Source organism: Myotis davidii, unplaced genomic scaffold (assembly GCF_000327345.1).
Source record: "Myotis davidii unplaced genomic scaffold, ASM32734v1 scaffold211, whole genome shotgun sequence".
NCBI lineage: Eukaryota > Metazoa > Chordata > Mammalia > Chiroptera > Vespertilionidae > Myotis > Myotis davidii.
Window position 1 is genome coordinate 1,855,291 of NW_006282523.1, and position 18,185 is coordinate 1,873,475.

The 18,185-nt window shown below is 57.3% G+C and overlaps 1 protein-coding gene across 2 annotated transcripts; it reads left to right on the plus strand.

Moving 5' to 3' along the window:
* Nucleotides 1–195: 195 nt before the first annotated feature.
* METRNL (meteorin, glial cell differentiation regulator-like) lies at nt 196–13,424 on the plus strand. 2 transcript variants are annotated; one of them, XM_015560144.1, is made up of 4 exons: nt 196–290; nt 3,897–4,283; nt 11,702–11,761; nt 12,937–13,424. In XM_015560144.1, the coding sequence occupies exons 1-4, from the start codon at nt 215–217 to the stop codon at nt 13,248–13,250; spliced, it is 837 nt and encodes a 278-aa protein (XP_015415630.1). In that variant the 5' UTR covers nt 196–214; the 3' UTR covers nt 13,251–13,424. The 2 variants fall into 2 exon arrangements, with proteins under 2 accessions (XP_015415630.1, XP_006753101.1); XM_006753038.2 differs by lacking the exon at nt 196–290 and adding an exon at nt 1,910–2,976 and having other exon boundaries at nt 3,898–4,283.
* The last annotated feature ends 4,761 nt before the right edge of the window (nt 13,425–18,185 follow it).

The window sequence follows — 18,185 nt, forward strand, 5'->3', positions numbered from 1 at the left end:
TGCCCCGACCCCCGCGCTCCTCGCATTGGAGCAGGGATAGAGGAACCGGGCCTGGACTGGGTGGAGGGCAGGTCGGCTCTGAGGAGGGTTGGCCTGGAGATCGCTGGCGCCGGCGGAGCTGGTGGGTACCCTCTGACTCCGACCCCTCTGCTGGGGCTGCCCCTGCCCCTGCCTCTGCTAGGAATTAAAGTCCCTGTTTCGCAGCCTCTGCGGAATGAATCAAGGCACCCCCAAATGGAGGCTCTGTGGTTCCTGCGTCCACAGATCCAAAGCAGTAACCGGTCCCACCTGGGGAGCCCGAGTTTCCGAAGGAGGAGCAAACACCCTCCCCAGGTTCTGGGAGGACTGTCTACCCGGAGGGCTGAGCCCTGAGGTGGCTGTGATGGGGGAGGGGGCGGGACTTCACTTTTTATCACCGGGAGAAGCTGGGACACTTCCCTGAGCCTCTCCCTCCTTCGTTGCTAATGCACCCTCCCCCCACCAGGCCCCAGAGCCATTGGGGGGATGTGGGGGGCAGCTTGCCAGGCAGCAGATAGACAGGGGCCTCTCACAGCTGACAGGCTGACATGTGTTTCTGGGTGTTTCCAAGCAGTTAAGTAGGTGTGGGTTTGTTTTTTGTTTAAATTGATTTTGAGAGAGAGAGAGAGAGGAACATGAATTTGTTAGTCCACTTATTGACACACTCATTGCTCGATTCTTATGTGCCCCGACCGGGGATTGAACCCACAGCCTTGGTGTATCTGGACAACACTCTAACCAACTGAGCTAAGTGGGTGGTTTTGAAGTCCAAACCCCCCTGCTCTTGGGCAGGACAGGGCCCTGGTCCTAAAGGTGGACCACTGCCCGGGGCAGAGCACTTACCTACGTCACACCTGGGCTGTCTGTCTCTCCTGCCTTGGGCTTGGCCTGAAACTCTTTCTTTTTTTGTAAAAAAGAGGCCATCGTTTCCTCCTGGTGACTCAGGGAGGACTCAGGGTCTGCGCCTGCCCCACAGGGGGAGAGGGGTGTGGGCTCTGCTGCCACCACACCCCTGACCCATCGGAAAATTCCCGCATCCACTAGGAACCTGCTGTCTTTTCCACAAAGGTGCTCCCCAGGTGTGGGGCTGTGACACTTACCAGCTCTCTCTCTTTTTTTAAGGCAAAAGGCATTAACTTGGTTTAAGTACTCCAAGGTGAAACCAGTCTTCTCCTTCCCTAAGGCTGAGTAGAGCTTTATCACATCAGAAAACAGTTGCTTTTTTGGGGGGAGGGGGGGCTGGATAGATGTCACTTGCATGCCATGTGAATATTGCAACAAACCATCATCAGGGAACATTCAGGCACCGGTGTGTCTTTGCATAAATAGAGGTTTTTTTCAGGTTGGCTGCAGCGCTGGAAGCTTAGAGGTGGGCAGTGTGGCTCTATTTCCTGGTAGGAGCCAGACAGGCCAGGAGTTTTGTCTTTATTCAAAGAGCCAGTGGGCTGGCCGGGCTCGGCTCAGTGTTTGAGCGTCAACCTATGAAACAGGAGGTCACAGCTTGATTCCCTGTCAGGACACATGCCCAGGTTTCGGGCTCCATCCCCAGTGAGGGGCGTGCAGGAGGCAGCCAATCAATGAGTCTCTCTCATCATTGATGTTTCTCTCTCTCACCCCCCACCCCCCCTTTCTCTCTGAAATAAAAAATTAAAAAAAGAGCCAGCAGGTCCTGGGCTGAGAGACTAGTGGACTGCAGAGGTGCTTGTCCAAATGGGGTCTTGCATGCCCCATGGGTTGACATGGGTGTGAGCTCCGTGTGGAGAGCCTCGTGGATTCCCGGAGCTGGGTGCTTCCGGGAGCTGGGCAGGGCCCAGAGAGCCCGTGGCGCGGACCCTCCGCTGTGGGCCGGTGAGGACGTTAGTTCACGGGTGAAGTAACCGGGGGCGGGGCTCATTTCTTGTATGAACGCCTTCATTTTGTTCCTAGTTCTCTTTTAGTTGAGCGACTTATGCATAACCAGGTCCAGGTGCACCCCATAAGAGGTGCACAGTCCTATATGCAGGCTGGGGGTGGCAGCTCCCAGACTCAGGTCCACCTCCCCGTGGGCCACCCCACGAGGGTTTCCCTGCCCCTGCCTGAGGTGTGGGTGGAGGGTGGCCCTCGTTCTTTCCCCCTCCACTGTGCCGATTAAGGTGCCTTAGTGAGGGATCCAAAGCCTCTGGGATGGGTTCTTCACTCCCTTGACCCCCGGGGCCCCCTTTGCCCCACTGACAGAGAAGGAAAGCCTTAGGCAGAGTGGTTTTTGTGGGAGAGAGGATTGAGAATGGGCGCCTGGGCTCGGGGCAAGGGTTCAACAGCCCCTTGCGGCCTAAGCCCGGAGAGGAGGGGCACTCTATTAAAGTTTGTTTTGGCTGCATAAGAGCAGAGCTGATTATAATGATCCGTGGCAACCACTTACCATTTAGTCTAATTTTTCACACAGCATATAATTACGCCCACCCCCACCTGTGTGTCAGATGGGCTTGTGTGCGTTTTATGTGACTGTAATTTGTTAGTCGGTTCCGTGTGTGCAGCCCTGGTAGGCGTCTGAGGCTGGGCTGGCGGCTCCTGACCCCGGGCGTGTGGGGTTAGGAGGGTCACCTCCCCGGCACCTCCCTGTGATGTGGCCTGCAGAGTGACTGCGTGCCGCGGGCCCGTCCTGTGGAAAGTGAGGGTTTTGGGAGCCGGGAGCATGAGTCACCCACAGTAAATGCAAACCATATGTTCTGTGTTTTCTGCTCGGCAGAAAGGGTTTCTGGTAACGCACTGGGGCCGGGGCTCTGAGTGGAGCTTTGTTTATGCCACGTAAAAATCCCAGGAATGTGGGTGAACCTGTCCGAGAGCTGACCAGAACCCAATTTCATGGAATAGGACACTTAGCCCAGTCACTGGTGGAGTTCCAGGCTGCTCGGTGGTTGTGACGTAGGTGTGTGCACAAGCTGACACTGACATTCGAGTTTGGAGGAGGGGAGAGAAACGGTAACGTTGATGGTTTCAGTTTCTTGAAACATAATGTAATGACTTTACCGTCTCAGGGAGAGCACAGCAGCTTCATTCTTTTCTACTCAGATTCCTCAGGAGGGAATTGAACGTGGTTCTCTGGAAATCCCCCTTCGAGGTGTCTGCTACCCTTTGGCTTCTCCACACCTTTCTTCCCAAGCCTGTCCCCTAGGGAGGACCTTACCTTATCTCATATCTGTGATGCCATTTGAGTTTATTTTAAAAATATGATGATCAACGGAGGGTCTTCAGGTTTTCAGATGAATGAAGACGCAGGCAAATCATCACCATAAGGAAAATATAAAAAGTATGCCTGCCGGCGAGGCGCTAAAAACCCTGAGCAGCGACCCCCAAACGGCTAACATTCCTCACTGATTCGTAAGGTGCTCTCTGGAGTGAGTCCTGGGTACCTCCTGTCGCCTCCTGTCCTTCATGCTCAGTGGGAACTTGGGCTGGTGCCAGAGTTGTCCTGGTGTTTCCTTTTTTAAAAATATTTTTTTATTGATTTCAGAGAGGAAAGGAGAGAGAGAGAGAGAGAGAAACATCAATGATCAGATAAAATCATGGATTGGCCTCCTGCACGCCCGCCCCCTCTCCCGCAGGGGATCAAGCCCGCCACCTGGGCATGTGCCCTGACCCTTTAGTCCACAAGCCAACGCTCTAGCCACTGAGTCAAGCCAGCTAGGGCCTCCTGGTGTTCCCTTGATTGTGTTTTGGAAGATCCATCCTTTCCCTGGTTCTCACCTGCACTGGGGCCCTGCAGCTGCAGCCCAGCAGGCCAGCAACACGGAGTGTCCTTTGTGGGGAGGGCCTGAGGGCGCTGGAGCAGCCAGTGCTGGAGTGGGAGGTGGTGCAGGTGAGCGGGGTGGTGCCCTGGCTAACACTGTCCCCTCTCCACAGCGGGCTGACCCACGAGGCCCACAGGAAAGAGGTGGAGCAGGTGTACCTGCGCTGCTCGGCGGGCGCTGTGGAGTGGATGTACCCAACAGGTGCTCTCAGCGTCAACCTGCGACCCAACGTTGTCTCGCCCTCCCGCCCCCTGACTCTGTGCGTCAAGCCCCTTGGGGACTCCTCTGGGGCCAATATTTATTTGGAGAGAACGGGAGCGCTGAAACTCCTGTTCCGGGACGGGGACCATGGGCCTGGCCGGGTGCGCTGCTTCGGCTTCCAGCAGGGCAGCCTGTTCGTGGAGGCGACGCCCCAGCAGGACATCCGCCGGAGGACCACGGGCTTCCAGTACGAGCTGAGCAGCCGGCCCACCGGCTCAGATCTGCACGCTCTGTCAGGTGGGTGATGCCGGGGTTGGGGGGTGGGCTCCCGGCTGCCCCCTCCTCAGCCCAGGTCCTTCTCATTTGCCAGACTTCTCTGACTTTCTCCCGGCCCCCTCAGCACAGCCTCTGTGGGAGTTCCCCAGGGTGTGCCTCAGACCTGGGGGAGGCCAGGGGCATCGTGATGCTAGGGACGGGCCCTCCTGCTGGTGGTACCTGTGCAGTGTCATGGGTGTTAGATGTAGGTGTACTGCCTGTGTTCTGGAAAGTTCTTGTTTGGACTCTGCAAGACCTTCATCTCCCAGGGGTGTGTTTGCGAAGGGTAACCAGCATCCCAAGAAGGGCCGCAGGTCAGGGCTGTGATGGGCCCTCGCCCGTCATGTGCTCTTCTTCCACGGACTCGTCATGACTCACTGGAAGTGGGTGCTGTTACCATTCAAACAATGGCCTCAGCATTTCCTCTGACACAAGCTGGTCGAGCATTTCCGGCCTTGGGTGCAGCCCCTGGAACGTCAGGTCTTGGGTGGGAATTGAGGCTGATCCACATCCCAGGTGGAAAGCAGTGACATCCTGAACCCTGGGCCAGTCCCAGGGTCTGGAGGAATTTTGTGGGGGTGTGTCTGTGGAGATTCCAGTAACGTGCCAGAGTGCGGCTGCAGTGGGCACCCGGCAGGCAGGAGCCCCTGCTGCTGGCCCTTTGAAGGGGCTGGGAGGATCTGGGAGCCGGGGCCGGTCTGGAGGGGCCTTTCGGTGGCCAAGTGTGTGTGTGTTCACGTGGGAAGGTGGTGAGCTGGCTTTAGATTTCCATCCCCTTTTCTCCGGAGGAAAGCAGACAGCTCTGCCAGGTGCTGGGAAGAGGCAGGGTTGGCCTTGGAAAGTTGCGTGGACAGAGATGGAGGAGGAGCCCAAGACCCCGAGATGCTCATACAGGGCAGGTCCCACCCTGGGGGCCAGGCCCCCCTCTCCCACTGAGGCACAGAGGACGACAGTGTCCCAATGTGTTGGGTGATGTTTAGGGTGGGGCTGCCAGATATCTGCGTCAATTCCAGGAGCAAGATGCCTTTCGGGTGTGTACACGTGTGTGCCTGTGTGTGTACATGTATGTGTGTGTGTGTGTTGTCCTGGGAGCTGTTTTCTTGGTGACCAGCTGGGCTGATGGTCAGGTGGGGGCCAGGCCCATGCACTGTTAATGCCCCACAGTGAGAGGACGCCCCAAATGGAGAGTGACGTGGCCCCAAGTCGCAGCGAGGGTCAGGCTTGGAACGGAGACTCCGAGGCACCCAGGGCTCTGGGAGCTGGGGGATCGGGGCATCTCTCCTGCCTGGGGTGTTCGCCTTTCATCTTTCATCGGGCACGGCCCCTAAGCCTTTAATGCCGGAGGAATGGGTGTGAAATGTGGAATGTCGGCACTGGCCATCTGGCGGCCGTGACGTCCCTGGGCCAGGCGGGCTCTCGGAAGAGAGCATGGCTGCCGGCTCTGTCCTGCTCCGGCCGTGGCTGCCCAAGGCCTTGGTGACCCCGGAGACCATGAATGTACCTGGGAGTGAGCACCCGCCTTCTCCTGCTGACGAGCCGCGCGAGTGACAGTTGTGCTGACTTCCGAGGGAGAGGCTCCTGGCTGAGTCCTGGCAGGAGGTGTGAGCTGTTGCCCACCGCACCTCTGACTGGTTGGCTGGGAGTGTTTACAGCACGTGTTGGCCCCCTGGCCACTGGGGTTGCGTAGTCAGCTTCCTCGATGAACCACCAGCCAAGAAGGGAGAGGCAGGCAGCCCCTGGACAGGTGCAGACGGCGGGCAGTGGGAGGGGACCCAGCCCAGGGGGAGTGGGATTTGGCTGCCACAGGCTCCCTGTGCACCCCCCAACCCTCACCGCCTCTGTGGGCCTCGCCAGGGCACCTGAGTAACATGGACGCCCCTTCCATGGCAGTGAACCCATCTGGTAGGACGTGAAAGGCAGGGAGCAGCCAGATGCAGCTCCAGGCCATGCCTGGAACATCGGTTGGGGTCTCGGGGTGGAACCTGGCCTGGCTGCTGGGGGGACTGTCCTCCCCGGTGTTCCAACACTCAAGGAAACAGGCACTCCAGGACTCGCCATCACCCAGTGGGCTGGGGGTGTGTGGGGGTGACCAGCCAGGGAGGGAGGAGGGTCACTGTGTCAGGCACTGGGGAACCAAGACAGACCTTGTGTCCCCAGGGGGACCCCGGATTCCAGTCTGTTTTTTTACTGCTGAGGGGCCGAGTAGCGGGCTCACCACTTGGACACATCCATGCTCTGGGCTCCTGGGACGTCCACCTACAGCATCTCCACCTCCGGGAGCAGACAAGGGGGGAGACAGCGGAATTTCAGATCCACGGCTGGAGGCTGGGCAGAGGCCCACGGCCCTCGTGCTGGCTGTGAACACATGGAAATAGCTCCATCACAGGCTTAGGGGCACCAGCGGTGGTGGGCGGCCCCGGGCCCACAGGCCTGATGGGCCTCATCTCCCGTCCCCTTTAAACCGCTCTGTTTGATGAGCTGGGGGCAGATGAGCCCCAGGGCGGTCCCAGGGGTGCACAGCCCCCTACTGAGGGGCCCTCTCTGGCACCTCGACGTTTGGGGGTGGCCCTGATGGCCGTGGGGGTGAGTAGCAAAGTTCAGAAGGAGTGTGGAGAAACCTCAGTATTGCCGGGAAACAGGAAAGGAGAAAACTTTGTATTTTTGCAAGGATCGTTTATTTCCTGCCTCAGCGGCTTCTCTGGCCTCTGTAATTATTGTGTAATTTTTTCGCCTTGCCCATTTGGGGTGGAAGGGTGTGGCCTTCCTGGCGAGGAAGAGGTCGGGAGGGAGCAGGACAGGAGGAGGTGCTGGTGGTCAGCTGGGACCCTGGCGGGGTCTTCTGGGGCATGGGGTTGTGCGACCTCAGAGGTGGAGGAGGTTGATCGTTGGAGGCGACTCCAGAGCCTTTGCCAGCAGCTCAGCGCCTGCTTGGTCTCCGTGAATACGGACCATGATCCAGCTGCGTTCACCGCATTCTGGTTTCTCCCTTCTCCTCACTCCGTTACAGCTCAGCATCTACTGCCCACCTGTCCCCAGCTGACCCGCTGGGTGCCCTCACGTATGGTTTTCTCTCTGGAAATTGTGTTTGTCCACCTGGTTGTCCTTACGTGGGCAGCCGGGACCTGGTCCATCTGACCATCTGCAAGCCCTTCCGGGCGGCAAGTTTCTGACAGAAGGCACCCGCCCACTCCCTCCCTCCTGCGCCTATGTCCTCACCTGGTTCCCTGTGTCCTCACCTTCACCTAGGTGACTGCATCCTCATCTGAGTCCCCGTGTTCTTACCTGGGCCCCTGCATGGCCCTGACCTGTCTCCCTGACCCTGTTATTTTCTCCTTCGTTCAGTTCATTTTATGTACATTCCAGAGTAACCTTCCTGGGACGTCCACACCCCAGCCCTCCCCTCTCCATGAGACACGGGCCAGCATTCCAACCAGCCCGCTGGCCACCCCTCCCCGGCTCACCGTAAGGAAAGGAGATTGGATGCGCCTGAGACCAGTGCATTCCACAGCCTTTATGAGCCCGACTCCGATTAATAATTGTTTCCAGATTGCTTCTCTTGGCGTCCACAGACTGGGTTTCCACAAAGGTGACCTCTGCTTTGTGAAGCTCAGAGTTGTAGGAGTGAAGTCTCCAGGGTGACGCTTTATTAGCTCAGCCGTCGATGGTATCAGCTCATTGGGCCTTCTCAGGGCTGCTGACTGCCTTCCCCCAGGGCCGCCGGGCGGTCCCCACACCTTCTGCAGTGGGGCTGGGAGTGAGCCAGGAGGCTAGTGTCCACCTCTGTCCTCAGCCCTCAGCCGAGGTCCCAGGGCCCGTGACCCTTGTAGAGGGCATAGCTCCAGGCTGGGTCACTAGCGCCCAGGCCTAGGGTCTGATCACGGCGTGTAGCCTGGGCCCCCTCGACTACTGCCTCTGGGGTGGTGCCCCTGGCCTAGCTCAGCTGGCTCGGATCCTGGGACATGCTGTGGAGGGCCTGCACAGATCCTCACCTCCCACCCACCTGCGCTGCACCCATCGCACACCTGGTGGCTGAGGGGAACCTGCCTTCTGGGGAGAGCTGCCGAGGCCGGCCCCCACTAGCAGAGGGACCCCAGGCTGGGGCCTCTGATTCCATGGGCACTGGGTATGCCAGCCAGGATGGGAAGTCACCGCTGCTCCCCGCTCTTGCTCACAGGCCAGAATAAAACCAGGGGTATACGAGCCCTCAGAGCCGGCTGTGCTATGTGCTCCTTCGTCATCATGCCCACCATGCGGCTCCATGGGCAGCAGGTCCACAGTGGACGAGAAGGATGAAGGGTCCCCAGTTGGCCACCCTCTTTTTTAAATCCTCACCTGAAGATATGTTTTTATTCATTTTAGAAAGAGAGGGAGGGAGAGAGCGAGAGCGAGAGCGAGAGAGAGAGAGAGAGAGAGACATGGATGCCAGAGAGAAATACCGATTGGTTGCCTCCTGTATGTGCCCCCCCACCCCGCCCGGATCGAACCACAACCTTTTGCTGTATGGGGTGGCACTCCAACCAACTGAGCCACCCGCCAGGGCTCACCACCCCTTTTTTAAGATAGGCCTTGAGGCTGGGGTCCACTCCTGCAGGCCGAGGCTTGGGGTTTGGAGCTGGGCGGGAGGAGCCTGCCTGGAGGCTGGGTGGACTCGGCTTCCATCCCATTCAACAGGCTGTTCTTGCTCTGCAGCTCCTGAGAACGTCACAGGAGCCGGGCGGTGAGGGGGGTGAGTCAGGCCTCGCTGAGCTGCACTGGGACGCTGCACCCACACTGCCCGGAGGCGGGACGGCGGCACCAGCTCTCTGGACTCTCACGTCCACCCCAGGCACCCCAGAGACACTGTGTGCCGGGCCCCATGGCCACGCACATCCCGGCCCCGGAGGCCTCTCTGCTGCTGCTCGTCTGTGCCTTGCCTGGTCCCCCCAGGTCCCCGAGCCACTGCTGCTCCTGGAGGGGGTGGGGCAGCCCCTGCTCAGCCTGGTCTAAGGCTGCAGGGGCAGCCACCCAGGCACCCAGACAGGATTAGGTCGTCCAGGCCCAGTGAGTGCCAAGGCCAGGGACGTTCTGGGGCCTTTAGAACAGGAAAGGGTCGTGGGGGGGCCTCAAGTTTCTATCGAGTCAGGAGAATTGGTGCAAAAACTCAGAAACTCAAACTGGGTGAGGGAGAGGCCTTGAAAGGAGCAATGTGGCAGTCAAGTAATAAATTGTATTTTCCCAGATCCACCGAGTAGAGGAGTGCACTGTCCCTGGGGAGTCACCAGAGCCCTAGGTTTCCGCCTCCCCCACCCGCAACCCCACACCTTTCTGAGACCTTGTGCCCACCTGAGAGGAGGGGGAAGGGCTGGGGGAGCAGGGCTTTTCATAAGGCCCGTCTGGCTGGGGGAAGCCAGTCCCACCCAGGTAGGAGTTTCAGGGGACTAGGGATTCTGTGACTGGGCTGCTCTGAAAGGCATTTGGAGGTGTTTAGAGGGGTCACTGGGGACCAAGGACAGGAGGTATCTGAGGAAGGGGAGTTGGGAGGGTTCTAGGGCCTCGTTCAGGATACCTTTACTAGGTGTACCGGTTAATAATGTGGATTTTTTTTTCAATAGATGGAGTTACACACATGTTGATATATATGCGATTTGACATGTATGCTATGTTGTTGTATTGCTCCTTCAGATCACCACTTGTTCTGATCGACGGCACATGCACTTTCTGAGCAGCACTTCCAAACGTACGAAGAAGTGGGAAATTGGGTCTCTGAATGGTCTGCCTCAAAACAAGAAAAGTTCTATTGGGACGGTATCCACAAATTACCTGAAAAATGGAGAAAATGTGTAGCTAGCGATGGACATTGCTTTGAATAACGCACTTTCGATGTTTCTCTTGAAATTATCATGTTTTCTTTGATTACAAAATCCACATTATTACGGTTAATAATTCAGATTAACTATTAACTGGTTAATAATTCAGATTAACTATTAACCTGTTAAAATTTGGATTAATTATTAACTGGTTAATAGTGCAGATTAACTATTAACTGGTTAATAATATGGGTTAACTATTAACCGGTTAATAATGCAGAATTTGTGATCCAAAGAAAACACGATAATTTCAAGAGAAACCTCGAAAGTGCTTTATTCAAAGTAATATCCATGCTAGCCACACATTTCCCCCATCTTTCAGATAATTTGTGGAGACCGTCCCAATAGAACTTTTATTGTTTTGAGGCAGACCATTCAGAGACCCAAATTTCTACTTCTTCGTACTAGTTTTGAAGTATGTGATGGTGCGTCTTCTGGCCCATTCTGGTCGTTTTACGATCAGCAAAAAGTTCTTTCCTGCCGTTGCAGAAACATTTTACTGATGACTTTTCGGTTTTCCATTTGTCTTTCATTCAGTTGATGTGGCCCCCATTTTCCTCCTTTAAAACCTTTCCCATTGCTTGTAAACAATTGTAAATTGCTGAGCAATGTTTAATCTTCCTGCAAGTTGTTTTTGAGTTTGACATGCATCTTCATCCAATAATGCTTGTAATTGTTGGTCTTCAAACTTTTTCGGTTGACCTGGACGTTCTTTGTCTTTCAAATCAAAATCACTTTTAAAGCGTTTAAACCAGTGTTCACAAGCATCTTGAGATGGAGCATGTTCACCATAAGCTTCCCAAAGTATATGATAACTTTCAGCAGCACTTTTCTTCAAAATAAAGTAATGAATTAAAACTTCCCGCAAATGATCTTTTTTTTTTTTTTGGCACGAAATTCGACATTTTTAAGCGTAAAAATATCTATGATGTTAGCACCTTCAGAAAATTTGACATATGAAGTTTTGAACATGTTGTCAATAAAACAAAATAGCATACATATCAAATCGCATATATATCAACATATGTGTAACTCCATCTATTGAAAAAACCCCGCGTTATTAACCGGTACACCTAGTAGGCTGCGGCCTCCCAGGCAGTCTCCACCTGGAATGGAGGCAGGAGCGGGGATGCTGGGGAGCAGGCAGGTGTGAGTGGTTGGCCCTGGCATTTCAGGGTGTGGCTGCGGAGGCGGAGTGATGGTAGCGCTGGCTCGGGCCAGCGGAAGGACAGGCTTTGCTCAGTGCAGGCTGGTCTGCATTGGTGTTGGGCATGGAAGGATTTCACCGAGCCCAGTAGCTGCTCGTGGGGCACAGCTGCTCTGACCACTGAGTGGGGACAGGCCTGTCCTGTACTGGGCGGTGGGCCTGGGGTCCCTGCAGTCAGCCCCCTGCCCGCACGCTGAGACCGCGGTGTGATTCTGGCCTGGGATCTTAGAGGTGCTGCCGGAAATCAGAGCACCTTTGGGGTAGGAGGGGCCCCACCGTGGGGCAGGTGTGTATCCATGCACGTCCATGCCCTGCCTGATGCTCTCCCTCCCTGCCCTCTCCTGCAGCTCCCTGCCGGCCCTGCAGTGACACCGAGGTGCTCCTGGCAGTCTGCACCAGTGACTTCGGTGAGTGCCCTGGTTCCCACCGCGGGGAGGGCGCCCCACCTGGTCCCAGAGAACCTTCCAGCACTGGCACCGACCTCTGCAGGGAGGAGGCTGTGAGGACCCCGGGCTTGGTGCCCCTCCTCTATGGGTCACAGGGCTGCACCCCCGTGACTCCAGCCCCAGGGAAGGGACCTAGCGCAGGGCAGGGAGAGGGCTGGGAATTCCTGTTATTTCAGGTGATCAGGGGGCAGTGTCCCACTTTGCATGTGACGTCATCGCTCTGGAAGCCTCACCTCAGAGCCTCAGCCTCCACCAGGCCCCCTGCAGGGGCCACAGTGGGAGCTCCAGGTCCTGGTAGGATCCATGGCCGAGGTCAGGGACTCAGCTCTGGCACAGGATGGCAGCTGGCACACTAGGTGCCCTGAGCCTCGAGCCCGAGGGCAGCCACCTGAGGGCAGGTTCCTGTGGAACTGCAGGCTTCTTGCTGGGCCCACAAGGGCGGACCCTTTGTAATGAGCCCTCTCTCTGCCCTGTCCTCCCTCACCCTCCGCCCCTGAGTGTCACCCATCTCCAGTCTTGATGCAGATCTTGTGTGTTAGCTCTCGTTACTGTTCTTGTCCCGACTGGAACATCTGACGCACCAAGTGGCTTATTTCTTCCATGTTCTCCCATGTAAGTGGCTGGGCCTCCTCCCTCTGACAGAGCCGAGGGCGGGGACCACCCCAGGCAGCCTCACGCCCAGGAGCTGTCCTTTCTTTTTTTAAAATCCTCACCCGAGGATATTTTCCATTGATTTTTAGAGAGAGTGAAAGAGAGAGGGAAAGACAGAGAGAAACATCAGTGAGAGAAACACATCGATTAGTTGCCTCCTGCATGTGCCCCAACCAGGGCCTGGGTGGGGAGGAGTCTTCAACCCGGGCATGTGTCCTTGACCAGAATCGAACCCGGGACCCCTTGGTCCACGGGCCAACACTCTATCCACTGAGCCAAACCGGCAAGGGCAGGAGTTGTCTCTTTAAGAAGAATTTCTGGGATGCAGAGGTCAGGACTGGCTTCCATCCCAGGGCCTGTTCACACTGAATGGCAGCGTGCTGTTTGCTCAGTGGGCGTCCTTGCCCACCTCACTGGTCCATCCTCTGCCCCCCTCACTGCCCTGGTCCCGCCCATCTCCCTGACCCGTGTCCTCCACTCCGCAGTGGTCCGAGGAGCCATCCAGGACGTCACCCATGCCCCTGAGCGGCAGGAGTCGGCCATCCACCTGCGCGTGAGCCGCATCTACCGGCAGAAGAGCAGGGTGTTCCGTGCGGCGCCCGGGGGCGGCTGGCAGGGCCGCATCTCCACGCTGCTGGCCTGCGGCGTCCGGCCCGGGCGTGGCGAGTTCCTCTTCACGGGACACATGCACTTTGGGGAGGCCCGGCTCGGCTGCGCCCCTCGCCTAGAGGACTTCCAGCGGATGTACCAGGACGCAGAGGCGCGGGGGCTGAACCCCTGTGAGATGGCTGTGGAGTGACAGCGGGTGGCTGTGGGGTGACCGAATTATTGGGGTGGACGCCTGGCGACCATGTGTGGAGTCCGATGCACGAGGTTCCGGCCAAGGAGACCCCAACCGATTGGTTGGAAATGCTGTAAAATGCAAACTAAGTTATTATATTTTTTTTAAAAAAAGAAATGCCCATAGGAAACACTCGCGTGCCTTTGTGCGCCGTTGCAAGTGGTTTTTTAGAGACACCTGACTTCATTGCCTTTGGCTGGTGTTTGGGGGGCTGTGGCCCAGGCGAACCCTAGCACCAGGCTTGTGCAAAGCTTGCCTGTGTTCACAGTGTGTCTTACCATGGAGACCTGTGGAGCCAAATACTTGTCATTGTTTTCACTTGGTTTTTGCTTTTTGAAGAACATGGTTTGCCAGCCCAGCTCATCTGGGGCTGCAGCGCCTCCCTCCAGGGAATCAGTGCTCCCACCTGATGGCGATGGCACGGCAGTGGCCAGGCTGGTGCCCGGGTGCTGAGCTCGGCACTGACAGGGCTTCCCCTGGGAGCCCCAGGGCCCTGGCGGCAGGGCTTCCGTGGGCCCCACTAAGTGCCCTGTTACCCCTACACTCCAGGGATGTGCTGGTCTCAGCCAGATGCCCCCTCCTCCTTCTTGTTAACCCAGATCCTCCTCTTTGACCCCAACTTCCCCCAAATGCCCCAGCCCACAGCAAGCCTCTGGACGCCCAGGGGCTGGACAGGGCTGGGATCAGTGACCCCATATCCTCAAGGATGAGAGTGACCTGTAGCTGCCATAACAAGTGACCACAACGGGGGCTTCAACCCCACATTCTCTGAGGCCAGGGCAGCTGGCGCTCCCTCCAGGCTCTAGGGACGGAGCCTACCTGTGTCTCCCGGTTTATAGTGGCTGCACAGTCCTGTGCAGTGGTGTCCCAACCTCCCCTCTGTTGTCACGGGTCTTCTCCCCTCCGTGTCTTGTGTCTATGTTGACCTTCTCTTAGGACACCGGTCACTAGATGGGGGCTCAGTCACCTCACTGTGTTTACATCTGTAAAAACCCATTTCCAAATAAGTTTACATTCACAGTTTCTGGATAGATGTGAATTTTGGGGGACACTATGTACCCCAGTACAGGGTCACTGGTGTCAAATAATCAGGCCTGGGCCAACGTCCTCAGCTATGAATCAGGTGATGTCTCAGCAGCTGTGAGACCAAAGGACAACCCAGGAGAGGCCCACAGTGGTCAGTGAGCACCATGCTGGCTGCACTGAAGACAGGCACTGTGTGGCCATAGGCAGATGCAGTGTGCCAGGCCAGGTGTGCTCTGACACAGGTGTGAGCTGACACATATGTGCACCGGCTCACATGTATACAGACAGGTGGGCCCTGGCTCAGGTCTGTGCTGGCACAGTTCTGTGAGCCAACATGGGTGTGCACCAGATCACACGTATACAGACAGGTGGGTCCTGGCTCAGGCGTGTCCTGACAGGTGCCCTGGCCCAGGTGTGTGCTGGCACAGGTCTGTGAGCTCCTGCAGGTCACAACAAGAAGCAGGTGCTTAGCACCTGCACCACAGGAAGCAGGGCACTGGCTGAAGCTGCTGGTTGGTGACAGGAACAGGTCCCCCTGTAGCCAATAACTGGCGGGTTTTGACCAGAGGATGTGTGACAGCAGCAGCGGGGACAGCTGACCTGCTCCTGGGCTGTGCTGGGTTCTCTGTGCTGGCTCAGCCCCACTGACTCTGACAGGAGGCCTGCAGGGCAGCCGAGGCTGCAGAACCAGAATGTCGGGTTTCGGTTTCGGGGGTGGAGTTCCTCCTGACATCAGTGCAGGGATGATGGGACCTGTGGGCCTGACCTGTGAGCGACGTCAGGTGCACAGCAGCATTCTCTCCATGGGAGACGGTCTGCAAGGGGGTCGGTGAGGTCCAGCCCTGCTGACGGTGGCCTGGACACAGGAGCCTCGCCCTCCATAGCCTCTGAGCTTAGTGCCCAGCACAATATCCCCGCGCCGCCGTCAGAGCTGCTGGGCATGGGGCAGGCCTGGAGGGTCCCCATTTCTGAAAGAGCACAGAGCCCCTATGCCGATGCCCTCTTGCTGCCCAGAGCCTCATGTGGGCATCCGAGACCACTATGTATGCCAGCTTTCCGCGTTGGTCCTGGGGGAGCCCCCACGCTGTGCAGCCCTGAGGGACCAGGTGAGGCCCTGGAGGTCTCCATAGGGTCCTCTGATCCATGCTCTGCCTTGTGGATAAAGGTTCGGTCACTTTGGAGTGGACCCTTCTGTGGCTCCATAAGTGGTTGAGGGGGAGTCATGTGGGAGCCCCCTCACCATGTGCTCCAGATCCCACCTGTCCTGTCCAACGGCCCCCACTGCCCCTCCCTCCTCTACCTCCTGCTGGAAGCACAAGCCCAGGCTTCCCAGCACCAGTTCCCCTGCTCCCTCCTCCTTCATTTCCAGAAATGAGACTTCACTGATTTCACCTCTGCATTTCCCCACCCACTGCAGGCCCCAGACACAGTCCTCCAAACCCTCTCCCTGGCAAGTTCTAAGGGATGACCTTGTTTCCCTGACTCTGTCACTGGGACCCTCTTCTAACACATGCCGGTGGGAAGAACCCTGGTTTGGGCCTGTCCAGTGACATCACAACCAGGAAACACACTTTCTGAGCTCCCTGCAGCCTGTGACCTCCCTCCTGTGCTGGGGGAAGTGAATGCTGGGCGCGCTCTTCCTGTCCACTCTTCTGCCCCGCCTCCCCATGGAAATGTGGGGAGGGACCCTGGCCTTGACTTCTGTTGGGGTCTGGATGCCCCAAGGACTTGGGACGCTGAACCCTGATGCTCAGGGGCACCCATCTCTCCTCCCGACCCCCCTCACCCTGGCCTGACACCTGAAGAGTCAGGCTAACCCTGTGGCCTCCAGCTGGGAGCATCTCAAACCCTGGGTCTTGTTTCCTGTGGGCACAGCTGTGGGTGTATGTGCTCATGTGGGGTCTGGCTAGGGTCTGCACCCACCTGTGTAGCCAACTGGGACCCAGGGGAGCCTCAAGACCTCATGTGGGTGTTCCTGTCCTGGCTTCTGGTAGCAAGCTGGCCCCCAGGCAAGGGCCCCACCGGATGCTCAGGCCAGGCTGGCCCCCTCAACGGGTGTCCTTCCAGCCTGGGGCACCCTGCTTTCCTTGCTGGGGGAGAATTGGGGCCTTGAGTCAGGCTCTCTGGGGCTGTGCCAGCTCCAGCACTGGGACCTTGGGGAGGCTGGCCCCCCAGATGTGACTCATCCTGGTGTGTGGGGGGGGCGTGGGTGGGTGAGAGGTGAGGTGAGGTGCAATGTGAGCCCTGTGGTCTGAGCTCTGGGCTGGTTTCTGGGAGGAGCAGATGTGACTTGGAGGCTGGGGAGACGGGGGGAGGGGTAAGGAAAGGGACCCAGCACCCGGCCACTTACAAAGTCAGCAGGGTTCTCTCTGGACTCCTGCCTCCTGTCAGCACCGAGAAAACTGCTCGGCCCCATGACCGGGGAACAGGGTCTCCTATTGACAGCCGAGCTTCTGTGATTCCTGCCAAGTGTGCCACGTCTCCACGTATGGGGCCCATTTCTGTCATCGGACACTGTCCTGTGTCTATGGTGAGTGGCCTCAGAGATGTCTTCATCCTGGCCCCTGTGAATGTGTCACTGGTGGCCTGGATCCACAGGCCTGAGACGTGAAGCAGGAGGAAGAGGGGGTGGGGGTGGGGACTGAGTGGCCAGGAGACTGCTGTGCAGGTGGAGGAAGGGAAGGGAATGGAGTCACAGGCCAGCAAGGGTCTGGCCTCCGGGAGTTGAAAAGGCAAGAAGCAACCTTTAATAAATTAATAAGGTGTCATAATGTACAAAAAAAAGAAAAGGCAAGAAGCAGATTTGAGGTCTGGAGCCTCCGGAGGGCCCAGGCCCTGGGCACCTTGATCTCAGGCCCACGTGGCTCAGACTCCAGACCTCAAATCTTTGCATTATAAACTGCTGCTTTCAGCACAGTGAGTTTATGGGAGACGAACACACCAGTGCACCCGCTCACCTGGGGCTGAGGGGGCGCAGCAGGTCCCCCGATGGCACTGGGTGCTGGTGAATTCCCCTAAAGTGTGTAAAATGCTGTTATGTGTCTACTTTTTTAGAAACAAGCTCATAACTTATCAGAAGCTCAAAGTTAGGAACATGACTCCGTCCGTACAGGTGGGGACTACAGGGCAGGTGTGCTTTTCCTCAGTGATTTGTAAAGAATCGAGCTCTTACCCCACCTCTCCCTGTCTCTCCCTCTGTCTCTCCCTGTCTCTGTCTCTCCCTCTCCCTGTCTCTCCCTGTCTCTGTCTCTCCCTCTACCTGTCTCTCCCTCTGTCTCTGTCCCTCTTTGTGCCCCTCCATCCCTGGGGTATTTTTCCCTCCTATTTGCTGACTAATGCTACCTTGTAACCTGCTGCCTGTGAGCTCACTGCAGGCCGCAGGATCTCAGGTGTGGCTTCTGGAGCTGCTGGGATGCTCCTGCCCACACCTGGTCTCACCTGTCCTGAGTCAACCTCTCCATCCAGATAGCGTGAGGCCCTCCTCCGGTGTTCACCCATCCAGATAGTGCCCACCCATCTCAGCGACCCCCCAACTGGACCCACCTGTGGTTTCCCCTCTCCCCAGTGCCCTGGACCCTTTTTCTCATGGGCAGCCCCTCCTGAGCCTTCTCTGTCACTCTTGGCAATGTGAAGGATTTGCTTGGAGGATGCTGGCTGCAGCCCCTCACTGGGGCCCGAGATGAAGGCCATGGGCCATGGGCAGGGGCCTGGGGTGTATGGGACAGATCAGGGCAGCAGCACGAAGCAGAACCACCCTTGAGGGAGACCGTGCCCTGGCATGACTGCAAAGGCCAAGGCAGATGGCTCCGGGCTTTCGTCACAGCTGCACCATGCGGGCAATGGGTCCAGGGGCCGAGGGGAGTGCAT